The sequence below is a fragment of the Sturnira hondurensis genome, unplaced genomic scaffold (genome assembly GCF_014824575.4).
Source record: "Sturnira hondurensis isolate 20B ecotype Veracruz unplaced genomic scaffold, ASM1482457v3 Scaffold0001872, whole genome shotgun sequence".
Classification (NCBI taxonomy): Eukaryota; Metazoa; Chordata; class Mammalia; order Chiroptera; family Phyllostomidae; genus Sturnira; species Sturnira hondurensis.
This window is the reverse complement of record NW_028074503.1, coordinates 4,100,797-4,114,743: the sequence shown is the minus strand read 5'-3', so window position 1 is coordinate 4,114,743 and position 13,947 is coordinate 4,100,797. Positions and strand designations below refer to the sequence as shown.

The window sequence follows — 13,947 nt, the reverse complement described above, 5'->3', positions numbered from 1 at the left end:
ACCTCTGGTAACTGCAGATCTGGTCTCTTACTCTATGAGTTTGGGTTTTCTGGTTTTTTGTTCATTCGTTTGTTTGTTTTGGATACCACATATAAGTGAGATCATAGAGTATTTCTTCCCATCTGTCTTATTTCACTTGGCATAATGCTCTCGAGGTCTATCCATGTTGCTGCAAATAGCAGTATTATATTTTTTATGGCTGAGTAGTAGTCACCAGTGTGTGTGTGCACACGCTTGTGTGTGTGCGTGTGTGTGTGTGTGTGTCACATTTCCTTTATCTGTTTGTCCATTGATAGATGCTGAAGTTGTCCCCGTGCCTTGGCTGGTGTGAATAATGCTGCAGTGCACACGGGGGTGCAGAAATCTTTTAGTGTTTTTGTTTTGTCTATATAAATGGATCTGCTGCGTCATGTAGTGGTTATGTTGTATTTTTAATTTTTTGTGGAAACTCCATACTGTTTTGCGTAGAGACTATACCAATTTATAATTCCACCAGTAATGCATAAGGGTTCTCTTTTCTCCACATTCTCAGAAGCATTTATAATGTTTTTTTTTTTTTTTTTGGTGATAGTCTAATAGGCCTGAGGTGATGGAGATCTCATTGTGGTTTTGATTTGCCTTTCCCTAATGACTAATGATGTTGAGCACCTTTTCCATGTACCTGTTGACCATTTGAATATCTCGTATGGAAAAATGTCTATTAGGTCCTTTGCCCATATTTAAAAGTTGGATTTTTTGTTGTCTGCTATTTAGTTGTATGAATTTTTGTTTATTTTGGATATTAACTTTTTCCCAGACACATGTTTTGCAAATATTTCCCCCTTTCTCTGGATTGCTTTTTCATTCTCTTCATGGTGCCCTTTAATGTGTGAAGTTTTTAATTTTGATGTAGTCCACTTTATTCTTTTTTTTTTTTGCCTTTGCTTTTGGTATCCTAAGAAATCACTGCTAAATTTAACATCATGAAGCTTTCTTCCTGTATTCTCTTGTAAGATTTTTATTGTTTTAGGTCTTACATTTAAGTCTTTTATCCATTTTAGGGTTTTTCTTTTTTTATATGGTATAAGGTGTGGATTTAGCTTAAAATTTTTTTTTCCTTTGGATATCCAGTTTTCCTGGCAACACCTGTTGAAAACTGTCCTTTCTTTTTTGAATGGTCTGGGTGGCCTTGTCAAAATCATTTGATCAGTTGCATGAGAGTTTGTTTCTGACCTCTCTATTTTATTTTAGTGGTCTCCGTGTCTGTTTTATGCCAGTATCACACTGTTTTGATTACTGTAGCTTTGAGGTAAGGTTTGAAATCAGGAAGTTGAGATGTTCAGGTTTGTTCCACTTTTTCAATACTGTTTTGATTATCCCAAGTTCCTTGAGATTACATATGAATTTTAGCATGAGATTATCTACTTCTTGGGAAAAAGAAAGGCATTGGTATTTGGTGTAGGGATTGTTCACATCTTAATATGAAGTCTTCCCATCTGTGAGCACTAGACATCTTCCCATTTATTTATGAGTTCATTAAATTTTTTTAGCAATGTTTGTAATTTTAGTGTACTAATCTTTTGCCTCCATAGTTAGGTATATTCCTAAGCACTTTATTTTCTTTCGTGCTTTCATAAATGGCATTATTTTTCTTAATTTTCTTTTCTGATTAGTTCAGCCTTATCTTTGCCCATTTTTAAATTGGGAAATCTGTCTTTTTATTGTTGAGTTGTAAAACTTTTTTTTGTATATTCTGGATACACTTTTCTTAATCAGATATGTGATTTTCTCTCATACTGTGGGTTCTACTTTCTTTACATTAGTAAAGAAAGCTAGAATGGTAGGAAATATTAAGATATTTTATAAGAATATGCTTTATTAAAATATTAGGCTTCTTAACCATTTTTTTATTCATAAACTGTGGTGATACATTTTGTAAAATAATATTGAGGCATGAGAAGTCTGCGTGTAGACCTCATATGACACCCTGGAAAACATGCTGTACTACGGGCAGGAGTGCGGCATAGGCAACGATGTCATGTAACTGCAGTTGTTTAAAAACACCTCAAACTCAAGCATAGGAAAAATTATTAGAAAAAATTTGCCAAAATGATTATAGTGATCATTCAGTAACAAGAACAATGAGTATTTTTTCTTTATTCTGTTTTAGATTATATTTAAACATTTTTATTAGTTTTTTAAAAAGAATATAAGAAATATTATGACCCAAAGGAAAAAGGAAACTCATGGGAAAATACAACATGTAATGACTTAGGGTATCACTTCATGTATGTCATGGCACTGCCATCCTAGAAGTTAGAATGGCACTGTCTGTCATCCTGCCTTAGTGTAGGACTGAGGGCATGTGCTAGCAGCTCCCTCCCAGGGGGTCGCTCGTCCTGGTGAAGCCGAGCATCAGGTCTCCAGTACTTTCCTGCAGGTTGCCTGCACTCGGCTCCATTTCTGCTGTCTTGTTAAGTTGTGTGACTGAACTGCACCAGTGATACTGGTCTGCTGTATAGTATTACCAATGTATTTGAAATTTCCAGAAGGACAGTTAACCACTTAGAGTAAATATGAGTTATGTCGCATTTTCCCATCATTTAATATTGACTCTAGGAGATCATTTGCTTTATTGCAGACTACTGCTTAAATAGTGGTATATCCTATCAGTCTATAACACTTCAGAAAATAATGCTCTATTTCTTATAAACATCAAAATTAATAAAAAAATCCAGGTCTTTTGGGGAAGTTATTTTTTTAACAGACTTTGGAAGAATAACATTGAATGTACTATCTGCTATGATTTAAATGCTATCTTTGTTAACATATTAGTTTGATTACCTGAATCGATTTGGTTATAAAAACAGATAACTTATTTAAGATCAATTATAGAATTTTGACGTCTTTGTTAATTGTGAATTGGCAATCGTTGAGGCAGTCATCAGTTATTATAACAATTAGTTGAACTGTAGTATTCAATTTATTGTAGCTACTTACTGTTCATTTACTGTAGACAAGAATGGTATGCTGTAAAAATTCCTACATCGTACTTTTGCTATTGTAGAAACTCAGGAAGGATTAGTAATTTGTAAAAGGGCTATAATACAATAAAACCTTGGTTTAATAATAGCTAAAAATAACTTCTCTTTTTTAGGAGTTGGTAATGCTTCTTTTAGAATATAATGCTGATCCTACTGTTGTCAATGGGAGTGGACAGAGAGCAAAAGAGGTCACTCATGACAAAGAAATTAGAAACATGCTGGAAGGTAAATATTATGGATCTTAACATAAACAACAGCCTTTTCTTTCATTACAGTCAAAGTTCAGAATACAAGTAGAAATGCCTCTAGTCTGCCGAAATGGATGGCACCGAGCTTACGCTCTAAAGATAACGTAATTTGGGAGTCATTGCTTAGCCACAAAGTTATCTATATGTAAGTTTCCTTGAAGCTTTCAAACTATTAACTTGATACAACTTCACGGCAGGTTTTAAATATCTGTATGTTAAATCTCCAGCAGAATTGAAAGTAGACAATTAGAGACACGGAACATAGCCCGCAGGCGGCAGAGTGATGGCGGTGGAGGGCGCGGAAGCACAGGACGGGAAGCTGTGAAGGGGCACAGCTGTGCGGAGCCTGGCCTACTGGGGGGGGCAGCTGCAGCTGTTTCCGTTAGCCAGTGACTGCTGACGTCTTGATGGGTCAACGTCACTGTTACGAATTTCAAAGATTAAATTGCACTTAAGACATGAGTCTGCAGTAACTGCGAGGAATTTCTCTAATAATTCGAGACAAAATATTTTAATGTTTACATTGGGAAGCCTTCATGCATTAGGATTATCATCTGAATGGCCAGGGCTTTGCTGTAATTGCTTTTTGATAGTATTTCTATGAGAAGAGTTCTTAATTACTACTCTATGAATAAAGATACTGAATCAGAGTTGCAATTTCAGACACATCTGTGTTTCCTTGGCAATCAGAGAAGGGCAAGAAAATATTGTATCTTTAAGGGCATTGATTTCTTAGTTATTAGTATTTTTAGCTATGTAACAAAACCAAGATCTTGCTTTTTATTACTTTCCACTTGGCCTTGAGAACTAAAGTCTCACTCGTTCTGTAGTTACAAAATGTCTGCGTGTCAGGCATCTTTAGTTAGATCTGTGTCTGAGCATGCTCTGTGTTTACCACGCCTCATTTTCAACGGACAAATTGACACGTAACAGCTTCTACAAGACTCTGTATTATGTGATGTAGGAGAGAGGAAGCATCCTAGATGTGAACCCTGCCCTTTAATAAACTGTGATCTAGTTGGGAGGATGAGGTAATGCCTTTGATCCTGTTCTGTCCTTTAATCATAACAAGCTGAGAACCCAGACCTGAGGTTCTTCCGACAGATGGAATATTGGTTTAGCCTGACAGGTTGACATTCAATTCGGCCAGTCGTGCAGCATGTTCTAAAACCTCCCCAGGGCTCGGCTGTCTTAACAGGCACTTTGATTTATCAGCAAGTACAGTTCTAGTTGGAAAATAGGAGCAGGACTTAATCAAGTGGTCCTCCTGCTGAGATCACCCTAGCCAGATATAGTAGCAGTTGTGGGTCGTGCGGTACATGGGTCAGACTGCAGGAGCACCTCTGCAGCGCCCTCAGACCATAGGTAGACCAGAAACCATGTTATAGAGCAGTGCACGCAGAGACAGGAAATATTTCACCCCAGAAAGACACACTTTGGTAGATACAACACAGTCATACTCCAGTATCTGAAGAACTGTTTGGAAGAGGGTAGTCTTTTTGGTGGCAGAGCAGGGCAGGTGATGTCTCAGGTGGTGGACTGCCGGGGAAGCAGCCTTTGGGCCCAGTGTGCTGTAATAACGGCTTGCCTTGCCTTGAAAGACTTCATGAGTTTTCATGGTTGGAGGGGTATGTTTCGCCATGTATAATGTGCACCCATGTTTTTTGGCCCAAACTTCCAGGAAGAAAATCTTTTGTTTTAATTTTTTAATTCACTTAAAAAAGTTTAACAAAACTGATTATCATATTACAGGGTATAATTTTGCATATGGATATTGCCATCACTTTCTTGAGTTACACTTGTAACACATAAGCATAAATAAAAGAGCTAAAAGCAGATAGATACGTAATTAGTACTACCCATGTATAGTGTGTATTCTTATTTTTTCCCCTCAAAAATTTGGGCAAAAAAGTGTGCAGTATACACGGCAGAACTGGTATTTGGGAGCAGGTAGATTACCACTTGGCAGGAATTAGAGCAGAATGTCTTCTTGTGCGTATAACTTGGCTTTCTTTGGATTTTGAGAAATGTACAACCTGTGGGAAATTTAAGAATACAGTGAACACCCATACATTCTTCACTTAGATTCACCAATTATTAACATTTTGCCACATCTGCCTTATCCTTTTATATATTATTTAATGTTGCTTATTTACTTTTAATTTCTTTTGCTAAAATAGGAGTAATTTGTGGACATAGTGATACTTTAGCCCTAAATGTGTCGGTATTTATCTCTTAAGAAAATGATGTTTTCTCCCATAATTACAATATAATGATCAGTTTCAGGGAATTTGACATTAATATAATGCTATTATACAGTATACTGAACTGAATATTAATATAGCATTAATATAATGCTATTATACAGTAAACTGAATACAGTTTATATTCAGATGTTTCCAGTTGTCCAAATAATGTCCTTTGCAGAGTTTTTCCCCATCAATTCAGGATCCAGTCCGGAATCCCACATTGCATTTTAATTTTCATGTCACTGTGGTCTCCTTTTATCTGGATTAATTCCTTAGACTTTGTCTTTTATGATCTTGACCTTTTTGAAAAACAAGGCAATTGTAGAACTGTTTGTAGCTTGGGTTTTATTCTTTTCATATAATTAAGTTCAGACTATGCATTTTGGGCCGGAATATTACGTAGATGAGGTTGTGGTCTATATAAGTGTATCACATAGGCAGTATGTGATGTCATTTTGTTTCATCCCTGGTACCGTTAACTTTGATCCCTTGGTGGTCCACTGTAAAGGTACCTGGCCCCTTCTGTAATAAATAATCTTTGGGGAGAAAAATTGAGATCATGTGCATATCCTGGGTAGCAATAAACTTTTAATCACTGGTTTTAGCATTTATCGATAATTCTTGCCTTAATCATTTATTGTAATAGAGATAGCTAATAGTGATTTGATCTTGTCCGTGAAGAACATTTGCCTGGTGTGCTCGCTTCGGCAGCACATATACTAAAATTGGAACGATACAGAGAAGATTAGCATGGCCCCTGCGCAAGGATGACACGCAAATTCGTGAAGCGTTCCATATTTTTTGGGAGTAATAGACAGAAAACTGTACTTGAAAAATAATTAAATAAAATAGACCAAACTATACATATTACACAAGAGGCCACTTAAAATTTTAAAAAATGCACAGATTACAGTAAAATATACCTATTTTTAAATCTACAGTAAAAAAAAAAAGAACATTTGCCTGGTTCTCACCTGCATTTTGAGTGCACTACCATTTAACCTATTCTGTGTGTGTGTGTGTATCTATGAGTCTCATCAGGATGGAGTTAGACCGTGACTTCTGTGATCCCTACTAACTCGGGATTCCAGTTGAAGAGAAAGATAAAAAGTTTATAGTTTAAATTTAAAATTTATAGAGCAAATGATTTTTGGATGCAATATTTGCTTTAAAAACATTCAGGTATAAAATATATAAGTAAAAGTATACCTTTTTAACATACAGATCACTGTTTTCACAAATGGAACACACCCATGTAAACTGCACTCACGTCAAGGAACAGGCCAGCACTCTGGAAGCCTCACCTCCCTGAAGTGGAATATTTGTTTTTCACTGGCTCAGTCAACAGTCTTGCTGCAGTGCCCTGAATGAACAGAGGTCAAGAGATGTCCAGAAACTCAGGACAGAAACATATGCAGGGTTTTCAACTCCACATCTCTGTTTTTCTTCACTTAGGAGCTTAGATGATCTAGAAGGAAACAGGTGCCTTTTACCTCCCATCCCTAAAGTCTGAACCAACATTTTAAAACACTATTTGGTTATTCAGTAAACATATATTGGCCAAATACGCATCATGCCAGACTGTCATAAATGGCTCGAATCCACACAAGAGTAAGAACAGGTACCTGACCTCAAGAGGGACTGAGGGACAAGTGACGGGAGGGAAATCCGCACAGTGGTGGAGGCGTGTGCAGGAGGGATAGGGCTGTGACTGCTCTCAGNTTTCAACTCCACATCTCTGTTTTTCTTCACTTAGGAGCTTAGATGATCCAGAAGGAAACAGGTGCCTTTTACCTCCCATCCCTAAAGTCTGAACCAACATTTTAAAACACTATTTGGTTATTCAGTAAACATATATTGGCCAAATACGCATCATGCCAGACTGTCATAAATGGCTCGAATCCACACAAGAGTAAGAACAGGTACCCGACCTCAAGAGGGACTGAGGGACAAGTGACGGGAGGGAAATCCGCACAGTGGTGGAGGCGTGTGCAGGAGGGATAGGGCTGTGACTCCTCTCAGAGAGCTCGCAGTCCAGGAGCCATCGAACCAGTGGGAGGAGAGATTGAAGAGCTCGAATCTCAGCAAAAGAAGGTGTGCGGAGCCTGTGTAGAGACGTACGTGGCTGCCTCCCTTTGACGTAGAGCGGGGGGTGAGGTGGGGTGGTGATCTGGGCATGGAAATAAAAACATGAGAATAGAAGTAATGACGGTATGTAGTAATGTCAGTAATTCCTTGAGTCGAAGCAGAACTAGTTCCAGCTACTTCTGTCCCCAGGAGATGTGTTCTCTGTGGTGGAAATGCTACGGCATCTCATGTAGCAGTCAGTGCATAGTAGTTACTAACTCTTAACAAATGTTATTTCTCAGGAAGGCCTGAGAAACCTTTTAGAGTTGCTCTTTTCAGTGTTTGCACAGGGCATTATGCACATTGTATTTATTTTTAAAGGTTTTGCTTATTTTTAGAGAGAAGGGAAGGGAGAGAGAGAAACATCAATGTGTGAGAGAGACATTGATTGGTTGCCTCTTGCACGCCCCGGGCCAGGGACCTGGCCCACAAACCAGGCATGTGCCATGACCTGGAATGGCACCAGTTTGTGAGACGATGCCCAGCCCACTGAGCCACTGAGCAGGGTGACATTGTACACATTTTAATTGGGATTACTGAACCTTTCTATGAAATTGCTTCTTTTCTGTACGCCAAAGCAATTCAAATTTAGCAAAAGTGACTGACACCTTATTATGTATTAGTCTTTAAATCTGACTGCCAATTGCTCTCATTCCATGCAAGAATGACTTGGGAAGCAGCATGGGGTACTGACAAGATCAGAGACCCTGGAACAGCCTGCCCAAGTTCAGCCTGCCCAAGTTCAGCCTGCCCAAGCTCTTCTACTTCTTGGCTGTGTGACTTTGGTTAAGTTCCTTAACCTCTTGGTGCCTCAATAAGTGCTATAGTATTTGTTGAGGAAATAACTTTGTACTCTGATGTGGAAGGATAAATCTAAATGCATTTATGTAGTTCGTACATTTTCCTACTAGTGCTGTTTCTTATGATTGGGTTGGCCAAAAAGTTTGTCTGTTTTTTTTTCCATAAGATGACTGTAGTAGCACTTAGTTGTCCTTAACTTCAGTCATAGCAGTTTTGTTAGATCGTATTGTGACAGCTGTCATACTACTTTTGGCATATTGTGCTTTATTCAAAAAAAGGTTAAAATGCAATTGAAATGCTAAAAAAGATATGTGAGATAGTTGACATACTCAAAATATCCAAGTCAATAAAGTTATTGGTGAAAATGAAAAATGTCTTTTATTTTGTGGGAAAAAAATCATATGACTCTTTTGCCAACCCAGTACTTTTAACATTCTAAGGTTTTATAAGGTGTGAACCCCTCTCCCCACTTATCTATCTTTCCAAGGCAGATATGTAATAGTATTTCAGCATAGAGAAATCATTCATAATTAATTGTGGTAGGTATTGTAGTGAGTAATGATATACTTAAAGACCTCTGAATTGAAAACAGCTTCATTTGAACCTGAAAGCAGGTGAAATTTGAATTTGAAGCGGAAGTCAATGAGAATAACAATAAAGTTTAACTGCATTTGAATTGCAGTTCAAAATATCGTTACCTTTCTCTCCAGGGTCACTTTGTTCTTCATACATCTTTGTACTGGATTTGCTGGTAGGAGCCTGACTAGAAGTAGAGTAATGTATATATTTTTTCCTTTTGCAGCTGTAGAAAGGACTCAACAAAGAAAACTTGAGGAATTACTTTTAGCAGCAGCGAGAGAAGGCAAAACAGCAGAACTCAGAGCTCTGGTAAAAACAAACAAACAGACAAACTTTATTTCTTTTCTTTACCCTTCAGGAAAATTTTTACTTAATGTTAACTTTATAATTCAGTACAATTGTTCAGTACAAAAAGTTCGTCTGGTTTTTTTCCATCAGATGATTCTAGTAGCACTTAGTTGTCCTTAACTTCAGTCAAAACAGTTTGACTGAAGTATTTTGGGGCCAAAATACTCAAGATCATCATAATAGGACAAAAGTCTTTAAATATCTAAAAACACTTAGATGGTAATAGTTTACTGAGGCTGCATTTAGATGTTGATGTTTTTCTCTGAATTCTGGTATGCATACACACCCCCTACTGAAAATATGATGGAGCAAGAATCTGGTTCTTCAAGGCAAGTACTTAAATGTAAGGACAATTTAAAAGTGAAGCCTAGTGTATAGGATCCTATAAAGGCACAAAGTTTTGTACTTTGGATGTGGAATTTCTGAAAGGTATGCTCTACTTTTAGAAAGAAAGAAGGGACACTATTTTGGAATGTTTATATCATATTAGAACATACCGAAAGCTTTATCCATTTTTCTTTCTTGTTAAGAGACCTACTTTCCCGTTTCCATTTCCTTCATAGTCTCATTACACATGAAACTCTAAATTTGCTCCAAATTCACAACTGAAGGATTGACATTTGCTTTCAAGTTATTTCAGCTCATTTGAAAGGCCTCTTTGGTTTCCAAACATAGGACCTAAAACATTTTTTAACTTTGTGAAATGGAGACTATATAAAGAAGTGAGCTGGGAACAAAAAATTCAATTGAACTTCAACATTTACACATTTAACATTTATGGTTTTAACTCTTCTCAGTGACCCTCCAGTCAACTGATTCATAATGTCGTTGTCACCATGCAAATTGCAAGAATGGCGGAAACAAACAATCTTAGTGGCATCTTAATGTGGGTGGGTAGGCACTGGTGTGGTGTGTGGTGTCTGTCATGGGGGAGTGTGGGACCTGAGGTTGCATGGCATCTTGAGGACAAGCATGGGGAATGACATGCATTGGCTGGTTTAGTGAGCAAGAAGCCGCTGACAGTCCCAATGCCAAGGAGCCCGCTCTGTGTCAGGCTCCGTGGTTTGGGGGTTCACCTGAACATTGTTACACCCGCATGTGTTTTATGGGAGAAAGTCCGTCTTTGATGTATAATTCTGCGTTGCATTTCTTTAATTGTCAGCTCAACAGACCCAGTCCTCCTGATGTTAACTGTTCGGATCAGTTAGGAAATACACCCTTGCATTGTGCAGCCTACCGGGCTCATAAGCAGTGCGCCTTAAAGCTTCTGAAAAGTGGAGCAGACCCTAATCTGAAGAACAAAAATGGTAAGCGTGTTGGTGAAAGCCATTGTTGGTCATTTTGAAGCTGCAAAAAGAAGTCACTACCATATAAAATCAAGTGTTTTGTGTTCATGCCCAGCCTTTGTTGAACTGTATGGCTCTTCATTTTGAAGTCAAGGCATTCCCACAGAGGGAAAAAATACCTCACTAATTTTTTCCCCGGTTAAGACTTAAATGTTTAATAATGCCTACCTCAGAGGAAGCACTAGTGAAGACTAAGATAGATTTCGCCATTCAAGGGAAGGATAAGTACGGTTGAGTCTCTATTTGCACTAGTTACGTTCTGTCTGGACACTGAAAAAGTGAATACTGAACCATTGTGCCCAGGGAGTATAGGGTTAGGTTCCTGCCAGCCACTGCTCGCAATATTTTTGTCTCCCAAATAGTACACAACCGTGTTTTATGTGTGTTTCTGTTTAAAAGCTCCTTATTTTATCCATATTGTTGATTCACTGAGCTCACTGCCCACAGCACTGTAGCACATATGTGAACAGAGTTATCTAATACATACATGTTTTCTATGAGGCATGTCACAGCCTTCTTGTGCCTAGGAACACTGGACGATGCTCCAGTACCATGCTTGCCAGCTACTTTCAACAGCAAAATCACTGACAAAAAGCCATATGAGAGATGTGGCACCAGGTGGCCCCTCATGAGCACTCTCATTTACAGTATGGGAACTGAAATAAGACAGGGATCACCTTTTCTGCCTCAGCGGGGAACATGTGCATCAGAAGATTCAAAGTTTTTACTATTCTGGACATGCCTGTGGATGACTGAGAAATTGCCAGGAGTGTTAATTTTGGGATTACAAAAAACTTGAGCAATAGGTGTATTTGCAAGGGTGGAATCTACCGATGAAAAGTATCACCTGTATGTGCATGACAGTTAGTCACACATGGATTGGACTGTAGGAAGAGAAGCTCCGAAAGGTGTCTCCCGTATTCAAAGGGACATTGCTCCACTGGGGCTCATACGCAGCGCTGATTAGAGTGCTTCCCTGTGCCGGTCACCAGCCTGGGTTAGGACTTGTCGGTGGTACCGCAGGACCCTGTGCTTGCCTCCATCATAGCCTAAATCGTGCTCCACGGTAATTGTTGGCATGTGTAGCTGTCTCCCATTGGACTGGCCTCTTAAGGGTAGGAAGAGCATTATAGTGTTTGACCCAGCACCTAGAGTAATGCACAGCACACGATAACCTTCAACATGTCACGTTTGTTGAAGGCTTGAGTAATTAGAAACAGCTTTACAAGGAACAGGTATTTGATATAGACTCTGAAGTCCTAGTAGGATTTTAAAAAATTCATCCCTAAATACTGCTGCTTGTATCTCTAACAAAAGCCCCCACCCATTTTTTAATGTAAACAACACCATAATTAGTAAGATTTTGATATGCTGAAACTTGGGAGAGGTTATTTGAAAGAGAGGGAAGATTATGAGCAAAGGCATTCAAATGAAAATGTAAGTTGGGTTTAGGTGACGTCCCTATTTGGCACATCCAGGTGTGTGAAGGGGAGCGGTAGTGTAGGTAATCCTGTAAATGCAGGTCAGGCTTGTACGGTGGGCAGCCTTGAAATGCCAGAGGACTTACCCTTTAAGTTAAAGGTCAGGGGGACCCTGAAGGGGAAATAGGTGAGCAGTGGAGGGATGAGTGCGTTAAAGAGGCTACTATGGTTGCAGTATCTAGGGTAGGTTGTGACGGGTCCAGGAGTGGAGGGAGGTAAGTAGGACCTGAACTTTACTGACATCAGTGAGAGTGGAAGAGAAAGAAAGCTACAGAGCTGTCTGCTTTCCTCTCTTCCTTGACTGGCCCTTATCCTCTGGACTGTCACTGTCCAATAGGCATGTAATGGGATACACATGGGTGATTTAAAACTTTCTGGTAGCCACCTTAACAGGGTAAAAAGAAATAGATAAGAGGAATTTTATTAATGTATTATATTTAAAGCAGTATAGCTAAAATACCATGTCGACATGTAACTAAGAAAAAAACTATTAGTGATATTTTACATTTTTTTCTTGCTACTGTGTCTTTGAAACCTGGTGTGTAGTATTTTACACTTAACACACATCTCAATTTGGACAGGTCTCATTCCAACTACTGAATACCCAACCGTTTGAGGCTCTCTGGTTAACCATACTGCCCCAACCTGCGTATACTCTTCTCTCTGCCAGATATGCCCTTTTCCTGCTTGTCCATCTGGTAAACCCTCGTCTCACTTGGAGTTAGCTCAAACTGTCTCCCCCAAAGAGGTTTTCCTTGTGTCTCTTAGATATAGTTCTTACTGGAATAAAAGTTAGAAGAAAAAGTGGGGGATGGAAAAGGGAAAGCACTAAGGAGACACAAGGGAAATACCACTTCTATAGAAGCCAAGGGAAGAGATAAAACACGGGTAAAGGAGTAGGGTGTTTTCGTGTGTAGCTAAAAATGAAGAAGATAAACAATGAGAAAAGCCGTAGAGTCTAGGGACTCAGTGCCCCGTGGTCTTATCTGAAAGAGCAGTTTCCATACAGTAGTTGAGCAAAAGCTAGGTTAGGGGTTAAGGATTGAGTAGGAAATGAAGAAGCTGAGCCTGCGCCACTTTTTTCTACTTTGCATATTTAAGAACAGAAGGAATGGCTTCTTGGCCAGGTGGAAGATTTTTAAGTAAAGAGAAACTCAAGTATGTTTGAAGTTGAGGAAGACCAAGGCAATAGAAGAAGAGCTTGATGATTTAATTGTGACAGAAAATGTAATTTTTAAAAAGGTAACACTTTGATAATAGCAAAAAAGTAGAACCATTTAATAAAAGATGCTTTATTTTTAAAAAATATTTTATTTATTTTTAGACAGAGGGGAAAGGAAAAAGAGAGGGACAGAAACATCACTGTCTGGTTGCTTCTTGGGTGCCCCCTACTGGGGATCTGACCCATAGCCCAGGCGTGTGCCCTGACTAGGAATTGAACTAGAGACCCTTTGGTTCTCAGGCTGGCACTCAATCCACTGAGCCACACTAGGCAGGGCATCGATGCTTCATTTTTAATGGAGGCAATTATAAATGCAACTAAAGGACAAAAAAAGAAAACTGGAAAAATGGAGAGACCTACCTTACTGGTGGTGGGATAAAAACAGCACTGAAAGGCTAATAGTTCTCCCCAAATTAATTTATAAATTCAAAGCAATTCCAGCCAGAATCTTCAAGGGGTTTTCACAGAACTTGTCTTGCTGATTTGTATTTATATGGAGAAGCCCAGGGCAGAGAATTTTAAA

The 13,947-nt window shown here is 38.8% G+C and overlaps 1 protein-coding gene and 1 non-coding gene across 4 annotated transcripts in view; both read left to right on the top strand.

Moving 5' to 3' along the window:
• OSBPL1A (oxysterol binding protein like 1A) overlaps positions 1 to 13,947 on the top strand; it is a 213,414-nt gene that overhangs the window by 45,888 nt on the left and 153,579 nt on the right. For all 3 annotated transcript variants that reach the window (XM_037032020.1, XM_037032009.1, XM_037032029.1), the window contains 3 exons: positions 3,137 to 3,248; positions 9,251 to 9,336; positions 10,538 to 10,682. In XM_037032020.1, coding sequence (XP_036887915.1) covers positions 3,137 to 3,248; positions 9,251 to 9,336; positions 10,538 to 10,682 — 343 coding nt within the window. The remainder of the gene's footprint in view (positions 1 to 3,136; positions 3,249 to 9,250; positions 9,337 to 10,537; positions 10,683 to 13,947) is intronic.
• LOC118980613 (U6 spliceosomal RNA) lies at positions 6,216 to 6,322 on the top strand. Its single transcript, XR_005065147.1, has one exon. It is a non-coding gene; the product is annotated as a U6 spliceosomal RNA (small nuclear RNA).